This window comes from Thunnus albacares, chromosome 20 (assembly GCF_914725855.1).
Source record: "Thunnus albacares chromosome 20, fThuAlb1.1, whole genome shotgun sequence".
NCBI classification, from domain to species: Eukaryota; Metazoa; Chordata; class Actinopteri; order Scombriformes; family Scombridae; genus Thunnus; species Thunnus albacares.
This window is the reverse complement of record NC_058125.1, coordinates 20,481,766-20,502,257: the sequence shown is the minus strand read 5'-3', so window position 1 is coordinate 20,502,257 and position 20,492 is coordinate 20,481,766. Positions and strand designations below refer to the sequence as shown.

The window sequence follows — 20,492 nt, the reverse complement described above, 5'->3', positions numbered from 1 at the left end:
CTTTGGATAACAATAGTTTTAATGCTTTCAGCAAATAATAATATCATAATATTGTCATATAATAATAATGATAATAATAATAATAATAATAATAATAATAATAATAATAATAATAATAATAATAATAATAATAATAATAAAGTATACATTTGTTTTTTAGTTAATGAAAAAGTACTGAAGTATGAAAGTACCAAGTGAATATTAATTAATAGTAATAAATAATTATTGATATATAATGCATACTTATTATTACGAATTATATAGGCTAATATTCTCATAGAGAATTCAAGTGTTGTGTCAGAATATTTCTTTAACATTATTCTTAAATACATCTACTTTAGAAAGGAGAAGTAATTTTAGAGCTAATCTTACTGTAAATAACTCAGTAAAGTATTATGATATATACTTATTTCATCGAGGTAATAGTATTATTTCATCGTTGCTTGACATAACGCTCTCCTACTTGCGTGTCTGCTACATACACACACACACACACACACACACACACACACACACACACACACACACACACACACACACCGACACCGACACCCACACACATCCGTGACATACACGCGCGGTCTGACGTTTTGTGCCCCGGAAGTATTTCAGTTTACCTAACGAGGTCAAAATGGCGGCTCGCTGCATGTGAAAGGGTCGTAACGGGAGCCGGCTTTATGATTCGAGAACATGTATAAAGCGCCATGTAGCAGACTGTCAGGTAAAACCAGATATAATGTGGTGTTTTGTTTAACACGTCGTTACATTTCATTGTCATTTTGAAAATTTGCACCCAACGAAAACAGCCTTTGAGGCTAAGATGGAAGCTAGTTTGCTAGCTTAGCATGTAATGCTAGCTACTCGGATTGCTCCTTCTGCTGTGGTATGTTTGGGAAGAGCAGTGACCTTAGAGAGAAGTCATCCACATCTGTAGACACCAAAAATAACTGATTAATAACGACAACGTTTTCAGTGTTTTTATGTAAATGTGTTTTATCAAACAGCATGAAAAGCTATCCTAAAAGTAATGTGGATGTAGGTTTTATAACTGTCAGGTTATGTGACAGTTCTTGGTAGTGACGCTATCGACACCTCACTCGTATTATGTTTGTCCCCACGTAACCCAACACGAGTCATACATTTATTTTACAGTTAAATTAATGCAGCCTTATAACTTGCAACAGACCTGCAATCAGTTCTATCTTGGTAACGATCATAATGTTCAGATTTTGCTAGAACTGTTTTGTTTTTGTAATTTTCGAGGCTGTCGTTTGTTGTGCAGATGAACTGTAATACTGCGGTGTTTCTAATTTGGTCTACCCGCATGGATATAAATGGAGTGGCAAAGTAAGAAGCATTTTTCAGTCTGACATCCTGCAGGATATTGCACGGTGACGTTAGTATCATACTGCATCCGTCTCAGTTCAGTGTGCTTAATACATTTCTTGGTGAATGTGAAGTGTTTTAGCCATTGTGAGTACACATTTAATGTTTTAACTGTAAGTTTACATCTCTCAGTTGCCACATGCTATTATATCACAACAAAATATAGAAATGTATTGTCAGTGATATATCATCATTACGAGGGCTGCAACTAGCTAATATTTTCGTTATTGATTAATCTGTTGATCATTTTTTCAGTTAATCAATTAGGGCCCTAAGTCACCAGCTAGACTCTTCTCCTCTGTAGTACTTGGTGGTAGAACGAGTTACCATCGATCTGCAGAGTCCCTCTCGAGACCAAAGACCCAGCTCTTTCGCGAACACCTCTGCACTCGATGGACTGTAGGGAGAGAAAAAACAAAAAAAAAAACCCTAAAAAACATGCTTCTAAGCAATTTATGCACTCTATGCATTGCCTTGTTGCACTGCCTGTTGGCATCTACGTCCTATCGGTCCCAAACTTAAGCTTTATGGCACTTAGTCGTGTTGTTGTCTCCTGACTAGATCCCTGATTGTGTTGTATCAGTCTCATATGTACGTCGCTTTGGATAAAAGTGTCTGCTAAATGAAAAATGTAAATGTTTGTTATTGTTATGTGTTATTTGGTCCATAAAATGTCAGAATATGGTGGAAAAATGTCCACAACCCAAAGATATCAGTTTACTGTCATAGAGGACTAAAGAAACATGAAAATATTCACATTTAAGAAGCTGGAACCAAAATGATTATTCAGTTGTCAAAACATCTAGCGATTAATTTTCTGTCAATCGCTTATTTGACTAAATGTTGCAACTTTAATTATTACTGATAACATATGAGAGGCACAAACCAGAGCTAAAGCACAGCAGTCATCCTTGTTAGCATGTTTCTAGGAGGCCTGAATCCATTTGGAAATAAGTTAGGATATCTTTTAATTAGGATATCTTAGCTAGACAGTGTTTTTCATCTTGTGTTGTGCTTTTTTACATTGGTTTTGGTGGTTGTTTATTTATATATTTTCTTTTTTCTGTCTCTGCTTGTCCATGTTCCATATGGGATTGAATCATCGTATTTGTCTTGGGTTTTCTGTGTTTTTTAGTTATCGTCAAGTATGTTATGTTTATATTGTTTTATGACAGACAATATGAAACCAAACAAACAGTATGTATTTTAAGGACTAAACATCGTGTCTTATGTTTCTTGTAGGTTTGGTTGGTGTTAGTGTGAAACAGAAGTTGATTCAAAATGTCCCTCGATGTAACCAGACTACACGCAGTCTTATTCAGCTGCATAGAAGAGATCCATCAAACTGGCTGACGTACCAGCATCTCAACTTCCTGAAACGTCAGGTAACTAGTCTCAGTGTCTTCATTTCATCCTCCTATGCAAAAAATGTTGTGTTGCTTTTTATGAATGTATTTTCCTCACTGTACCTTGAAGTAGTACTGATTTTTTTTTGCAGTATGTTTTTCCATAACAGTAAATGATCCCATTAACCACCTCGTCCACTTGTTTTCTTCTCAGTATGTAGCAAAGAGCAACAATGAGCTTCACCAACGAGCCATCCCCAAACAGGCTCCTGTGCTCACCATTGTGGATGAGAGAGATGACAGCGTTGAAAGGCAGGTCCAGAGAATACCAACTATTGATCCTGCGGTCACAGACGCTGATCCGCAGCCAGACGATGTCACCAGTAAGGCACAGCCTGAAATATCCACCTTGAAGGCCGCTACAGAAGATGCAGCGTTACCGAAAAAATCAATGTCCAGTACGGTTGCGAGTTCGGACGAGACCCCCCATGTCCAGGTGGAGACGGATGAGGCGAGGGAGGCACGTTTAGACCGACAGTGGAAGCAGCTGAAGGTCGATGTGGCTGACCTGCCGGATGTTTACGCCAGACTCGCCAAAATCAAACTCACAGGTAGAATACAAGATGCATCTTTATTATGTCATATGAAACAAAATATTCAGATGGAAGTTGATGCGTGCAAATAATTAACAGAAAGGCTTATGATGCAGAATCACATACACCTATGAAACTATGTCAAAACTTGGTGAAGAAGAAGAAGATGGGTGAAGAAAATATAGATATATATTCATCACCACAGGTACAAAAGTACCTGCTTATTCACCATAAATAGAATAGAACTGTGCAAGCAGCAAGATTACATAGTAGTGCAGAGCATAGTATTAGAGAAAACATTACTCATTAAGTCTGCGAGTTTATGGTATTATTGCCATGTTGCTAGGCAACAATGTGCTCCTTGTTGTCTCACACTTGAGCCACGGTCACACAAGACAAGACCTGCAGTGTAATCTACTTTGCTGCTGATCTGTATGCTCAGTATGTTTCAAACAACCCTTGTTTTTTGCAATAAATCTCTAAATATGCTATGCAAAAAGCCTGTGATGCCCGTTAGTTCAATCGTGCATGTGCAGGACTCAAGTCTAACAGCAAAACAAAAAAGCAGAAGAAGAAGAGTTCGACCAATCATAGCGCCAGATTCATTCCCCTGCCTTCATCCAAATATCAAGCAGGGATGATGGTTATTGAGAAATGCGTAATGTCATCTCAGGAGACTGCAAATCAACAGCAGCACAACATAGATTTTATCCTTCTCATTCCCCCTCCTTACTTCTCATAGCACTATATTCATAATTATATTATATCATAATTATTATATTCACATTTTTGTCTGTTTTGACTGCTGCATGTAAGCAAATGATGTACTGTTTTTTTTGCAAATTATGTACAATAATTCATTTTGTGAACAGCAGTGATTTGCATCTGACACATCTAGGTCGCTCAAAAAATTTGTCCAGGGTTGGCAGGTCTGTATTAGTGTTTGGAACATACTGAACATATGGATCAGCAATGGATAAGTAAGTCTGTGGGCAGTGTCAAGCTAGTGGGGCTTGGCCACAGTGGACTGTGTGGGAAAGTTGATCCAGTCTACTTTTGGTGGAATGCAAGCTGATACCACTGCGGCTGAAGGCTGCGGTGGCCAATCACAGCTTGCGAAGAGACTGATCAGAGCTGTACATCCCTGCCATGAAGGAGTACAAAGATGTTACTAGGAGGAGGAGAGGACATTTTGTTTTTGTTTGATAACATTAAAAGTATTTTTTTATTTAAAAAGTAAAGTTGAGAGAGAAAAAAGAGGGAGAGAGAGCAGCTGTGGTCAAGCGAGCTAGAGAGTGAAGAGAGGCAGCAGTGGTAGGGAGAAAGCCGGTGAATCAGATGAATAAAACGTTATTTTCTGATTTTTTTTTTTTCCACAGCGGTTACTTTCTAGAGCACAAATAAACACGCCCACACACCTCCACTCAACCCTGCGGCGGTGAGCTTCGGTCTGAATACGGCCTAAGGCATACTCTCAGCTGAATAGTCTGTGAATACTCATTTAATGACTGATTATAATTTGTTTTCAAACAAATAAAAAGAATGCATGAAAAGGCAGTTCATCTTGCACTATTATGATATGATATTATCTCATCTTTTCCTTCTCACCGCTCTCCTTCGCTCTACATTGAATCAGGCTTCTACAACAACAAAGCATAACATCTGCAGTGTTCTTTACCAGTTTTTTTTTTGGTTAAATATTTTTTGGGGCACTTTTATGCCTTTATTGGATAGTGGTAGCTGAGATATGACAGGAAAGAAGGAGAGATAGAGAAGGGGAATGACATGCAACAAAGGTCCGCTGCAGGAAATGAACCGCGGACGTTGCATTTACATGGCATGCATCTTGGCATGCATAAAGAAGGGCACTCTTAAATTCCTGTTTTGATTTGTTCTGTTTTTCTTCTGGTGATTTCAGCACTGGTGGTTACGACTGCAGCAGCTGGCTATGCAATGGCTCCAGTGCCCTTTGACCCCGTCATCTTCTTCGTGTCTTGTCTGGGAACAGGCCTTTCCTCGTGTACTGCCAATTCAATCAACCAGGTCAGCTATCCTCACAACGAGGCCAAACAAGGCCGTGCATCTCTATTTCAATATGTATGAGTGTGTATTGTGTTTGGCTCTGTATGTTTTCATACTACATAATCACAGCACAACTAAAAATCAAAAACTTGATGAAGAATGATTAATGTCATTCACCATGTTCATTAGTGGTGTAATGATACACAAAATTCATAGTTAGGTATGTTTTCGGTACAGCAGGAAAAAGGAAGTTAGAAAATAATAGTTTGGTCCTTTTATTTTGAAAAATGTCATTGGCCTTAACTAACAGCTAAGTTGTGCTGCAGTGGAAAAGCAAAACAAACCCTCTGTTTCCTACAAAGAGTCAGGACACCTGCTGACAGCTGTTTTCTGCTGATTCATGGTCGCTCAGAACCGGTTCTCACGACATTCACATTCACACAGATGAGAAGGAGACTGGGGAGACGCAAAATTGTTTAAATGCGGGGAAAACGGCGCATATTTTAATAATAATGATGGCAGCAACACTACATGAGCATGGGTATCCAGGTTAACCAGGGTAACTTGGCTATGCCGGCGAACATACATCCATCAGCATGCTGCATGCTACCCACATGTTACATGTAATTGTTTGGGTCAGAGTGCATACCAAACCGAGGAAAGTCGCTTTTACCAAACCGAACATCCTGTACTGAACAGTTCGGGATGAATACATGAACTGTTACACCCCCTATTATTCATCTATTCTTCATGATAGTAGTTCTTTAAGAATGAATTTCAGCCGCCGAAGACAACTTGATATGTCAGTGTGTGTGTGTGCTAATATTGTAACCGTAGAATATGATCATGACCGTTTAACGATGTCAACAAAAACTGAACATTATAAGCTTCAAAAAGATAGGGGTCGCTACAGGATAACATAAAACAGGTGTATCTAATAAACTGGTAATACAGTGTAAAATGACTGATTAACCACTGCTAATGTACTCAAACTACAAAGATCCCATAAACCAAAAAACACATGCCGTGGGTAATTGTTTCAAGAACTGCAGTAAACAGTACAGATGTTTTTTTGTCTTTAATCTATTTATTTTTTAAATACAAATTTCCGTTTGGAAAGAAAGTGAGGACTCATCTGAGAGCTGGCAAGATATCTGTTGATCTTATAACGCAAAATACATTTTTATTGACATGTTATACAAACAGGAACTTACTTGTTGACATCTACAGGTCTCCTGCTCAGTGTTGCTTGTGTTCTAGAGAAGTTGAAAGAGCCAGCGCAACCCCTTTTTTGTACCCACTCTACATTCCTCTTTGGCTACACATCGCCAAAATGCATCGAGCAGACTGTAATGCTATTATTATTTCCCTGCTGAAAGCTTTTTTGTAGCTATAAACAAAGGAGAGCTGGTGCGCCTAGACACTTAGGATGCCTAGAATAAGTAGGGCCTCCCTCTGTTTCCTAGTGTTGACGTTTTTACATCGGAATGTGCTCCTTGACTCAAGAATATTAGTATAATGGGTGACCTCTCTCTCAGCCCTCGATTAAACTCTGCGTAGTAGTGTCTTTGGCCTGTAATTTGGCAAGGGCCTTGATTACACCACAGGTTTCTGCCCTTAAGGCTAACCCCCCACCCCCCTTCCACCCAAGCCTGCCATAAACCGCCACGTTCCAAGGGCTGCCTTCATTGTTTTACAACAATAACGAAGTTAAGATCATCTTTGACCTGAGTCGCCATTCTGTAATATAGGTACAGTCTGACCCCCCGGTGCTTCATCACAGGGGGTTACGTACGTGGATATAAATGTGCAAATATTTACACAGTTATGTTTTTGTGGTCGTCGTGAATAGTGTCAATCAGTCAAGCACTCAGGTTAAGATTGTATTGTCTCTTCAGCGGCCTGAAACAGAACCGTGCTCCAACTCCTCTGTGTACCTCTACCTCACACTGAGCAGGTGTGTAAATATCCTTCAGGTATTTGAAAAATGTCCCCCCTCTCCTCACGCCGAAGAGAGTAGCCTAGCTTCAAGACGTTCAGAGCGTTGAGTGATGTAAGAGGCTGCTTGCCTCCGTTCGTACCCTGGGTGTCCCTTTATCTGCAGGCCCACCCTCATACAGTTCTGTCAGTCTTCATTTTCTCCACTAACTCAGCTCGAGGTTAAGATATGACATGGTTTCATATTTCATTTAAACAATGTGATTTGCCTCTCAGACCCTCTCTTTCGGCCTCCTACGGTCAGGTCTGGTTTCAAGCCTACAGTGAAGGGGAAGCGAGAGCAAAGGTGAAGTTCAGAGCACACGAAGCCCAAATTGTAGTTGCAAATTAGATAAGTGTGTTTAAACTTGCAGCGAACACTAGATGTCTGTCACCACTACAGTATAGTTTTCATAGTGTCAGGGACGTCTTTCACTGGTATGTCGTTGCAAAAATTTGCTTTCTAACAATTTTTTTTTTTGTGATTAATTAAATTTTGGCTCTGTGAACATAGCAGCGCTGCTCCTGTGAGAATTGGCATCTTGTATGTTATCTTCACAGTAACCGGGTCACTGGCTCAAAAGCTTTAACACTCTGGCTTTTGTTCCCACAAAAGATTTCTAGAAATCTTACTAGGTCCTAAATTGGGTAATAAAGAGAGCATAAAATTATTAAAAAACATTTTTTATAGTCATAGAACTTTCAGATTTTTTTATGCTTTAAACCAAAGTAGACCAGTCATGAATCTTTAATATGAAGTCATGAAATGTTTGATATTTTATTCTATGGATGGAGTCTCCACATAGAAATGATATGAAGGAGGGTGTATTAAAATAGTTAATTTTGCATTATAAATGTGAGTAAGAAGTGTCAGAATTGACGGTGTTATTGATCCGCTTCACATAGTTTCCGTAAGTAAATATACAGCGAACTGTAAAAAGATCCTCGTGGAATATTACTTCAACGTTTCTCTCTGTTTTCACAAATGGTCTTGTGTTTCTCAGCCTGAGATTCATCAGTGCTTACTGTGTTTGAGGCCAAGCATTTTGCTTTTTTGTGGCTAGTAGCTGGTATGTGAGCCTGAGCCTTCACACAAGTCAGAATCCATTCTGCTCTCATATCCCCTTGTTCTCTGTCTTACTGTGTAGGGATATTGCACATGCCTTGTCATCGTAGTCTTAATAAGCAAAAGTTTCAGATTGGACTTTTGTTTCAGATAAATCAACCACCTGTCTTGAAGGGAGACTGACGGACATCAGACAAAGTCATGCAATGGCCCCCGTATTTTGTTTAAAAGGCGTCTAAAAGAATAAACAGCATTAGAAAAGGGATCTTCTGTGCCTCGCCTCCCTCTACTCGTCTGGTATGATAAGTATGTGTCCTTCTACATACGATATAACTGGTTGTCGGTGTTGCTTTGTTTGGAGAAGAATGTCATTTTCCTGAGTGTAATTATACACACAGAAGCACAAGAGATGTCATGTGTAACACATAATTGCCCGTTGCACTTCCACTGCGGCAGTACTCCGCACCTCTCCGCAATGGACGGACGTACTCAGGACTGCCTTTCAGCTCTTTGTCAAAGACACAGCCTCACATGTGTGCGTGTGTGATTGATCTTCACAGTTTGGTCATCCATTCGATTTTCATAATCTTGAAAAGACAAAGTGAATTGAGAAGAAGAAAAAAAAACATCCTTCCTTCAGATCTGTTGCCAGGGTTTTTCTGTTTCATTCCCTTTCATCTTGAAAAAAACTGGTGCTTCACTATAAGTGTGGTTAGTCGTGATCAAAGCTTGATGTCTTTTTATATGAAAAATCAAACAAAAGCTTGATGAACAAATCAAAGCAGAGAGTCAAGATCACTTCCTATGGATTCTTCTGCTCCTCCCTAATCCCTTAATTCTTGGCATCTGAAGAGGCAAAGGAGTGTGCAAGTATGTGACCACACAACTGTCGAATTACCTTGAGGAAAAGGAGGGAAAAATGCCTTGAGGGAGAGAAAAATGCTTTGACTCTTGGAAGTGGCAGCCAGACCTTCGGCGGAGCTGTCAAAAACCAAGGCTGCTCTTTGTCCCATTGAGAAGTACCCGTTGGGCAAACAGAAATGTTGTGGTTTCTTTTTAAAATGTTACTCTATTTGGGAAACTGACGGAAGGGTGTAAGCACCCGGAGTCACGTAACAATGGCATGTCACCGTCTAGAGTTTGTCACCACAGTCAAAAGACTTAATGCTGAGAGAGGACAGTCAGCTCCTGCACCACAGGGATGTAATTATTTAAGCTTCCAGTTGACACAGCTCTCGTAGGTTTGCAATTAAGTGACTTTTTTCTTACACCTTTTGTGTTGCTTAGAATGCCATTAAAGCCTACGTCAATGGGTCTAACTGAAAAGGGGGTAATTCTCTGTAGAGAACTTATTCCGACAGAAATACCTCAGCCTGCTCAAAATCTCAACAAAGCTTTCACTACAGAGCTCCCTCTGTTTCTGCAGAACACAATCCTGGCTAACGTCGGTAGAAAAAAAAGTACTGGTCGGTCTGGTCTCCAGGACCCCGGGCCCCACGCTGGGCACAGCCTCTGCAGGTGTTCCAGCTGTCATCACCTTCCAGTCTGGCCACTACTTCAGCTAATTGGATAATTGGGTCAGACGAGAGTTTTAGGCCGGAGCCTCAAAGACCCCGGGGGGAAGTCTGAGGTCCCCAGCAGTGTAAACAAGCCCCGATATGGCCTTTTACTGTCAAATGAGTGTTGCTCCACTATTTTGACAGCGGCTATAGTGTAAGTCACACCGTGTCAGCTCGCGTGTTTGTTTTGATGAAAATTCAAGCTGGCTTGTTTTGCGGCTGCCTAGTGTCATTTCTGCTTTCGTGACCATGACAGTGAGTTTTCTTTTGTGTCTGCGTCTCTCCTGTGGTGAGCTGTCTGAGGCTGGCACGCATAAGCGAGCCCCCACAAGCCCCCAGCCCAATCCACTCCTACCACTCCAAACTACGCCCTTCTCTCATGTCCTGTGCAGGCATGCATTATTTACCCTCCTGCATGCCTCCTTCTGTGTGTGTGTGTGTGCATCTTGGTCAGCTCCGTAGAGTGTCTGAGTACCTGACTGAACACGGCAACGTGTTATGCAGACAATTCTGTGTTATCAGCACATGTTTGACTTTTTAAAATCTTTTTTAATAGATGTGATACCTGTAGTGTACTAACTATTTCAATCACATGCTGTTACAATGCAGGCTTGTTCTCAAAGTTGAGATCTTTATCTCTGACTACTATCTTTTATATTGTTTGAAGTGACAGTCATCTCGTTAATCATATCTATCCAAACATTCGAAGGTCAACGTGCCGCCACCTGAAACGTGATCCGAACTGAGCCTGGAAATTCCCTCACATTACATATTGAATCCCCTGCTTGAGGCATTTCACCTATAATGCATGAATCTGCAAGAGTTTTTGTGGCTGTACTGCAGCAGACTTGATTTGAAATGAAGTACTAAACACTGACTGTCAGCTTTAGTTTGAGGCTGTTTACATCCACAAGTGTATACATAGTGCTTCATTTAGGGGACAGGAAGTAATCAGACAAGCCAACAAGTAAATGTAAGTAACATAAGTTCAGAAAGAAGTGAGACAATAGACAATAATAGGATCACATTAAGTCACCAATAAGGGTTTTTATTAAACTCTTCTCTCTTTTACTCTCCTCCAGTGCATTTTTAAAGATGCTATTTGAATGCATAGAGAGCACATCACAGGTAATGTACCAAGACACAAAGCGAGCAAGATGTGCAAGGACAAGCTGTTTTCAGACGTTAATTCTGCTCTGGGTGTTTGTATATGTCTTTATCATTAAAATATGGCTGATACATTTACTAAAGGATGTTAGTATTCTAGTGTTCATATAAAACAATTAACCATTTCCTTTATACCACAGTGTTACACATTTAATAGACTCCATTCAGGTCTAGTGTATAGTTGGCGGTGATTATAGCGATGCTTGCCTGCTCGACTCCACAGATATTTCTTATTATTCTTTCAGACAGACCGAAAGCGTCCATTAGCAGCGCTGTAGGTGGTAGGAGGCTTCCTCAGGCTAGGTTGGTAGCAGGGCCCCCAACAGCCAAGGCTGCCACAACAATTTTCCAGAATGGGGGGCTCCTCTTGTTGTAGTTTTTGGGGGGTACCTCACATAACACGGTACCTCTTGAGGAGGGTCATTAGTTGTAATAAGACCTCATAGCCGCTAAAACACCAACCAAACGTCGCCCTCTTCAAAGACAATAAAACCCTTCCACACTAGATTTGTGTGTGTTCCCCACTGAGAAGAAGCGACAGAAGATCTGGCTTCAAACAGGCGCTGTAGAATATCTCTAGTATGATGACATTGCTATCCTTTTTTGTGCAATTTATTTTCATTCTTCTTGAAAACTACCCCCCCCCCCCCCCTCCCTCGCCACCCTTCTCATACCAGGAATTGATGAATTGCAGTGGATAGCTTCAAAATAACCCCTACGCTAAGGACACACTGTATTTGTTTTTCTTGTGTTGGAGAGCTTCAAAGATATCTGAAGGCTGATGGAGATGTAACAGTTTCAGTGCTTGTCATATTAGTTCCACCGGCTGTGTACTGTAATTGTTCAAAAGTGTTTTGTCTTTCAAAGGATTGTGTTTCGGGGCATTTTTGTGAGGTGCAAATTAAAAGGTTGAACACATCAAAAGCTTAGCCGAATGGGCGATTTAACTCAAACATGAGTCCTTCCTTCGTGCAGATGCTGCTCTTAAGATCTTGTTTTCCAGCAGCTTAGTTAAAACAAAAGAGAGCAAGCTGATCTTTGACACTGATAGTTTGGAGTTTTTTTTTGTTCGAATGGTCTCCACCAAGCTGTTAATTCGGCCTGCGAGGAGGGATGGAAATTCCCTTTTAATTGCCTCGCAAGATGTCACGAACGGGACTCGATGGGTATCTCATTCAGTGCTGGATTAAAATGAATATTTAACCAGACAGCCCTGTTTAATAGTTAATTTCTTTTAAAGCCTTTTGTCTTTGTCAACCACGGGGTGCCAATCCATTTCAAACTGTACAAATGGAGCTCTTACAGCCTCAGATGGGAGACAGATGCTTTCCTCTGATAAAGTCATGAACGGCAAATCCACCTAATATATACCCCCAAGATAAATGCCCGAGGGGAAGCAAAGGCAAATACTGTTGCCAGGCAAAATGTAAGCTAGGCTTAGATACAGTGATGTTGATAATATTCTGCTGTCCAATTATATTTTTATTTGTGTGCGTTTGATTACATTTACCATTCTTTTATAAGAATTTGGCAGCAGTGATGCAGTTGAAGTGAGAGTTGATCATCTTTATGTGTTGTGTGGCCAAGAAATCGTCTGTGCTATTTACACGAACGTAGCCAAAGTAGCACTGATGAAGTCCTAGTCGTGATACTAGTGTTAAATTCAGTGTAAAGTTTCAAAAACCAGCTGTCTCTGATGCAGCTACTGACCATGCCTGTAAACATCGTATGCATTTCAATAGTAGAGGGATTAAAACATTTAAACATGCAGACCAAACATAATCAAGTCAATGGACAGAGTTAGAGGGGATTCATTTATGAGTGTTGGCAGTCAACAGCAGTAGTTAATGAAAGAACATGTAGGGTGTTCATTTTAAAGGGAAGATTTGCCAATTTTCAATAAGTATTGTATAATTACAATGAGGGTAGTACATGCAAATGAACGGCCGCTCTGCTGGCTGTAAACACACCATCAGTAGAGTCAGTCAGTCTGATTGGATGGGTCTCAGTTTTCTCCAGTCATAGGTGACCTTGTTTTCAGAAATCTTCATATTCACAGCGGTGAATTTTCCCTTTAAGCAGTTCAGCTTTCTCTCTGATGTGAATCTGTATAATACCAGCTCACCTCATGCTGCCACTACAACCTGCGTTATCAAATTTAATTTGTCCAACAGTGAGAATTTAGGGAAAAAATTATGGAAACAGTTAAAGCAAATTCTTTCCTCTTGTCAGTTTTTAATCATCTTTCTTGCATTCAGCTGTATAATGTAAGTAATGATACCATGATGGCTATAAAGCCTAATATTTCATGGTCACATTTTTTAAAATGTTAGCTGCATCATTCTGAAATTAAACTCCACTGGTTGTCAGAGGGAACACATCAAAATTATCACGACTCCCGATCTCAATTACCTTCCTCTTCTCTATGGACACATTAGCCAACATTAGCATACTGAAAGAAATAAGCAGTCTTACAAAACAAATTCATTGGCCCTTAATTTTGTTTATGTGTTGCAGAGGTTATATTTACATAACAAGATAAATATACTAGAGTTGATGGAATTAATCTTTTAGTCGATCAATAAAATAATCCGAAACATTATAACCTACTAATAGTTATAGTCTTTTTTTGTTTTAGCAGAAATGTCAAACATTCACTAGTTTCAGCTTCTCAATTATGAGTATTTTCTGCTTTTTTCTGTTTTATATGATCATAAACTGAGTATTTTCAGGTTTCAGACAATTTCCTCTATTTTTGCCATTTTATTGACCAACTGAGTAATAGAGGAAATAACTGGCAGACTCATTGATAATGAAAATAATTGTTAATTTCAGCTCTTAAATGTACAGCTTTTACTTATGATACATACAACACATACTGTATATACTGAACTTAGCTTTGTTTATATAGCCCCTTACACACAACACAGATGATAGATAATACACATAATCATACTTTATGTACTTTATGTTCATGGGCTCTTTACTTCTTCACTAAGAACAGGGTGTCCTTACTTCAAAGTAAGAGGAAAATAAGGTTTCTCACTGGAGCTGTCCACAGCGTGTCATCAGCCTTTTGTCAAGATCACACTTGGAGACACACCTACTCACACTCACAGTTGCCTCTCTGAGCTTCCATCTCCGCTACTTGTTTGGGCAAACACACCTCACCACAATAAGAGTCACCTCCGCCCTAAGAGCACGAACATGACTGACTGACTGACAGGCAGGTGGAGCCCCTTCCTCTCCACCTCCCTGATCAGCCTTTAGTTTTTGACAAAACACTGTGATTATGGGCTTCAGTGACCAACAAGGCAAGATGCAGACACCATTGAGACTTAACTTAGAGGGGGTGGGAGGGGGGGGGAAACCACCCACCTCAGCACTGTCTGGCACCAATGAACCTTTCTACACCTCACACTGAATTTAGCAATGGGTGACCTCATGCAAGCTGAGTAAATGTTGTTACACCAACCAGCACACTTCATCTGACGTATTTGTTTTTCTCTCTCGGTCGTTACTGTTAAAAATAGTTTGAATATTTACAGTCAGCAGGTTATGAGCATGTTTCTCCCAGAAATATTCTTAAAATAAGTGTCTTAATTCTTGAGCTGTTTAGCAGTTTTGCTGTTCTTTGCCATTCTGCGCCTGCTTTCCCTCTGAAACAGATGGTGTTGTGTCAGCACCTCTAACATGCACTGTGGAGGTATCAGTCAGTGTAAAGGCCCCTGTACGTCTAGCAGAGAAACTGTCCCTCTGTGGCTTCTGTCACTGAAGCAGATTGCGGACAGTGATAACGGGTAACCGAAGATGCACTTCATTTTAAAAGCGGCCGTTTGCATCGATAAACATTAGCAGATCGGGTCCAGAGGTTTGCATGCCTATTCACCAGATGTAATATCACTGAACGTTGCCAGGCATGTACCCAAATGTTTTTTGTTTAGTTGAACAGCTCCAAATGACCCCTTTTTTTTTTTTTTTTTTTTTTGATAAGTAAAAGTATTATGACTTAATGTCTTTTGCAATGCTAATGTTAGCCAGATGAATGCACACTGTGTTTTGATTTGCGGTACCATGTTGCTTTAAAAGCAATGACAGAAAAGTGGATAACAAATTTCATGAAAGGACCTGTTGTTTTCTGTTGCACTGAAACTTAATCGCTGTTTTTTTTTGATACAAAGACATTTCCAAAGCTCACTGAGTTCTTTGCACTTAATTTTAATACATCACAAACTTTCAGCGTAAAGGTCAGATAAACAGGAAAAAAAAAACCACTTAAAACAATTTATTTATGGATGTTTCTGCTTTTACAGTAGCCAAACAATGAACAAAAACTACAATTTTTGCAAAGCTGATGAGAGTATTGATTCAGAAAAACATGTGTTTAGGGCATCATGTTTATATATTTGTTTACAGTTTTTTATTTTTCCATGAATCTCAAGTTTGCCCCCCCCCCCCCCCTGCCTCTATTTGAAGGTAACTTAGCCTAAGGCACACTAGGAACACTCTTTGTAATACTGAGATCCGTGGATAATTAACAAAAGCAGCCCTGTTTATGGCATGCCCGTGAGCCAACACTGCATGCTAATTTGATTCAGCTTTTGGGGCAAGGGCATCATTTGCTGGAAAACAAAATGGTTACCAACATACACCAAGGCTTTCCCCCCCCAAGCCTAGGGTTCATCTCACACTCTCAAAATCTTAATAGTCAAGTTTATTCATTTAGTTAAAAAGTCAGCAGCGTTTATTTCTGGCTGTCTCAGAGACCTTCACAACCTGCACAGAACTGATCGGAGGGTGTTTTCTTTTTAAATGGCACACACAGGGTTAAATTCATTAGGCTTCCCTTCTTGCCATTTGGTGCAAGATGCATGTATTATGTTAAAGCTTGCTAGTGGCAGTGTTAATTAAGCCCAAATTAGCATTTATGTGGTCAGGTGGTCATGGTCAAACTGGCAGATTATTATAACTTCATACAGCCTTCTGTTGGGTTGTTAACAGTGCATCATATAACTGTGTAATTAGAAGCTACAACTGTCAGATAAATGTTATAATGTTGTTGTTTCTTTGCATCAACTTTTACTGATTTAAAATGTGTTTGCTCCATCTCTATCTCTATGATTCCCTCCTGTATTAAAACAAAGGGATGTTCTGGATATGTATGCATTACATTGCACCTTATCTATTGAAGACAAATCATCAGAGATCCCTTCGCCACACTGTTGTAAAGTTGTCTGTATGGGACGAGCATTATGAAGACATCACATTATCGCCAGGCACCCTAGATTTACAATCGCTGTCATTTCTCACTACTCTGTAGTTTGAGCAATTGCTTCCGTGCTTTCAGCTTCTGCTCTTATTACTTTGAAATTTTTTTTTTTTTTAAAAACGGCTCTCGTCTCGTCTCCGATGATTATTATTCAGAATATATTTCCTGAATCTTAACTGCCGCCCAAGTCCTCATTCATTATATGATCATACAGCAAGCTGAAGAGTTGAAAAAGCTTCAGGTGATATTTAGCATACAAAAAAGGTTTTTGCTTTGGATGAACCACAGCTTTTTTTAGTTTAGCTCATAGCAGAAATACTCTTATGGTCTGTGTTGTCGTGACGACTATAAAGATGCTCTGATTGTTCAGTGTTAGAAGTAGGTTGGACATCTAAAATATTTAACAATGTTTTGGAAATCTCACTGTGAATCCATTGAAATTCAATAGAATACAAGTTCATGAAAAAAGCTCTGTTCTCTCTCACAACTGTCTCTTAATATTCGTGCACAAATCTGCAGCTGCTTTTTCACGATGAACTACAGTGAACCCGGAGTAAACTTAGCTACGCTGTATCTCTTCCTGTTCCTTGTGTTATCTTCCCTTAAACGCATGAAGAAGAGAAGCACGTTCCACCGTTCAGACACGAGACCGACATGTTAAATTGCCATCAGATTAACATAAAGGAGCTTCAGTGCGTCTGGCCCTTTGTGTCTCTGCCTGAGTATAACATTAATCGTGCTCCGTATGCATGTGTCGGTCCACCTGTTTTCCCCTCTCACCCTAGGGAAGCTCACCTGCTGGGTCGGGCGTGGTCTCCCGTCTGTCTCTGCTTCAGACACACTACAGGTTGCAGTTATATGATGACATGGCAACGTGTCAGACTCCTGTCATGTAGAAATCGCTGATTACCCTTCACAAGCCAGACTAAAGTGTTTGTGTGTGTGTGTGGGTGTGTGCAGCATGATCATGCATACTAACTGTGGTTGTTCTGACGCCCTTAACTGTACCTACTCCTTTCTACTCTTTATACCAGGCAATTCTTTTTTTACTCTTCTTTTTTACTTTTTAAGCTAACCCTACTTTAGTATCACAAAGGGATTTTAAAACCACACTTTTTTTCTTCCTGTGTTTATGTCTACAACAAACTCTACCTCCCCTACATTACGCTGCACATCTTAACCGTTTTCTCTCATTTCCAAGGCTCACTCGCAAGCCATCATTTAGAAACATTGCACAAACATTGCCGCGTTGTCAGCCTACAACAAAACGGAGGATGTAAGCGTGGCTGCTTTAAAGGGGCTTCAGTCTTTAAGCCTGTGTTGTTTTATACATCCCCCCCCCCCCCTCCCCTCCAAATTTGTAGCTGAAGGTAAGCTGCATTTTATTTTTCCTGCTCCTGTGATAAAGGAGACCTTGTATAATCATTCATGATCCAATTCAGCTGAGAGACTCATGCTGCACTCATCCTCGGTGGCATTATCAGACCTCCTACGTGCTTCCAACACAACGGCCATTAACACACAAAAAAGGCCTTGAAATGCTTACAGGCGTTTTACTCTGGACACTACAGTGTGGGTGTCCTACGCTTTTGCTCTTTCTCCTGTCTCTAGACCTTTTATCTGTATCCTTCTCTTATAATAATTGCTTATAAAGAGACACGTTGAGGAGGGGAAGAGTGGCTCCAATTTCACCAGCCCACAGTTTTAATGGCACTTTACCTATCTGAAATTGTGTTCTTTACTTAAGAGATACACTCTTTTATACAGTTTAGTACAAAGTAGAGGGGGGAATGTATCCTTTAACCTTTTAAGAAGGCTGATAAAAACCACTTCTCTATAGAAACTCTTTAACTTTGCAACAACTACATAGACTACTACATTCTTTCCTATATCAATGTGATAAAACCAATTAAGTAAACATCTTAATTGAGATTTTGGGTTATTTAGCTGAAAGGCTTTACCGTCTCGCCTGTCAGTAATCAAGGTTAAAACAGTGTCATCCTTTGGTTTGCGAGCATCAGTGCGATCTCTCTCTCTCTCTCTCCGAGGAACCGTGCCAGCACTTACTCTTCCCATTCAGACGCGCTGAAAGCTGTGTCACACCACATCCTGACAGGAAGAATTTATGTTACATTCACGGGACAGACGGTTGACAGCTCACTCCTAGAACCCGTCAAGAAGCTAACCGGTTGCCTTTCCACTTGAGGGGATAGCGAGAGCGAGGGGGACACGGAGAATATGGCAGAGAAACGGGGATGGGTCTCGGAGGTAAAGCTCCGGCTGCGGGGGAGGAAAGACTCTAACGGGAACTTTTTGTTACCGTGTTCACAGTCTCCTCCCATTTGCTCCAGCAACCGAGATTGAAACTCCATGGATGAATTATTTACCGCTGTTGCTTTTTTGCCACTGTTTACCGTCCGCTCCTTTGCTTTTTGGTGTATCAGTAAATGTTCCACCTCTGTGTAAACATAGTTTAATCTTTTCCTCATTCTGTTTCCTGTCACTCAAAAACATGAAACTGCAAAAAAAAAAAAACAGGTTTAGCACACCAGGAGATGTCTTGAACTGAGTTTATAGGCTGAAAACCACAGCTTTATAATCAGAGATCTAACAGTTGGAGGGCTTTTTTTTATTTATTACCACCAGCCCCATGTAATGGTTGAAGGGTAATCCCTCCTACTACTTGAAGCCAGTTGAGAGCAGACCCTTGATATTAACCATCCTCTCTTATTTGGATCTAGAAGGAGGCGGTTGTGAAACTGTAGGATGTGATTTACTATGATAGCAGTTTTACTCCACTGCATAGACTGAAGAGACAAAGCCTGCAAATCTACATTAAAATTCTGCACACATATTAGTTTATTAGCAGAATATTATGATCTTTCAAAGTATCCTCCCGCCTTTCCTTGAACCAAACTGTTCTGCACTGCACCAGCTTGCACTACAAGCTTGTTATCAGAAGTCTAGTTTGCAGAGCATGCAGGCGAGGAGAAAAGGGAAAGAGAACAAGGATGCTGATTGAACAATGTCACTTTGTGTTCAGTTAGTTGGATTTTTACAGGGTGTGTTCAGAGAAACTACTTTACCCTGCAGAAAAAGGCAGGAGGTATTAGACCTGTGACACATATCCCAGCATGCCCAAAGTGTTAAACACATAGACGGTGGAATCAGCTGGATTATCCGTTCTATTTATCTTCACCAAAAGAGTTGTTGTGTAATCTCAAGTTGTGAGTAACTGTAATGAAACGAATGAATTTCCTGTTAAAGCCGACGGACGTAAACAAAAGCACAGAAAATCACAGCTGTCCGATGCGCATGCTAACGTTAGGGTTTTTTTTGTTGTTGTTGCCATCAAGTTGACTTATTTCATTAAAAGGTTGATGGCCTTCATCCAAAATTTAAACATAATATCCTTATAAGGTAATGTTAGGAATGAGCGGGGGGGGGAAACACCGGCTGCATGCAGAACCAGGACTCACCGTGCGTCTTCTTCAGAGGGTCCTCGAAAAGGCTCGCTGAATGAGCCCGTCTAGATGAAGGAGTGGATTTAGCCGAGGGTCACCGCCGCAAATACAAACCTGCTGGAGGTGCTGATGGCTCCTGTCACGTTATGGAAGAACAGCGAGAGGGCCTTCATATGCTAGTTATCAGTTTCCAAGGGGTTGCCTTTCTGGAGATCTCTTAACCATATCAGAGCAGTATTAAGGCTGACACACACACACACGCACACATTCACACTCACACCCATTCCATTCTCCTTGTGGTCAGACGCAGCTGCGGATGAAAAAATCTAAACACTCAGATTCTCTCAAACACACACGGTCATGCACATGCCGCCTTTTCAACTGCACCCAAACTGTTGAGAGGCTTTTGCATGTCATGTCAGTCACACCCGCACAGTTATTTGCAAATGCCTACCGATGGCGGAAAAGACTGTTTATTTCTCTTTAAACAAATGACCACACACACACACACACACACACACACAGAGTGCCTCGTTCCATGTATTCAGCTTTCACTGATACGTTTTCCCACAGTATGTAAGACTGAATAGAGCACAGTCAGAGTGTGTGCCCAGTTAATGGCAATCAGGAACTGGAGTGAAAT

The 20,492-nt window shown here is 40.5% G+C and overlaps 1 protein-coding gene across 1 annotated transcript in view; it reads left to right on the top strand.

The window, feature by feature from the left end:
* Positions 1–606: 606 nt before the first annotated feature.
* Positions 607–20,492, top strand: part of LOC122971457 (protoheme IX farnesyltransferase, mitochondrial) — a 34,126-nt gene continuing 14,240 nt past the window's right edge. The window contains exons 1-4 of the mRNA XM_044338105.1: positions 607–721; positions 2,629–2,771; positions 2,947–3,343; positions 5,244–5,368. Coding sequence (XP_044194040.1) covers positions 691–721; positions 2,629–2,771; positions 2,947–3,343; positions 5,244–5,368 — 696 coding nt within the window. The 5' untranslated portion in view covers positions 607–690. The remainder of the gene's footprint in view (positions 722–2,628; positions 2,772–2,946; positions 3,344–5,243; positions 5,369–20,492) is intronic.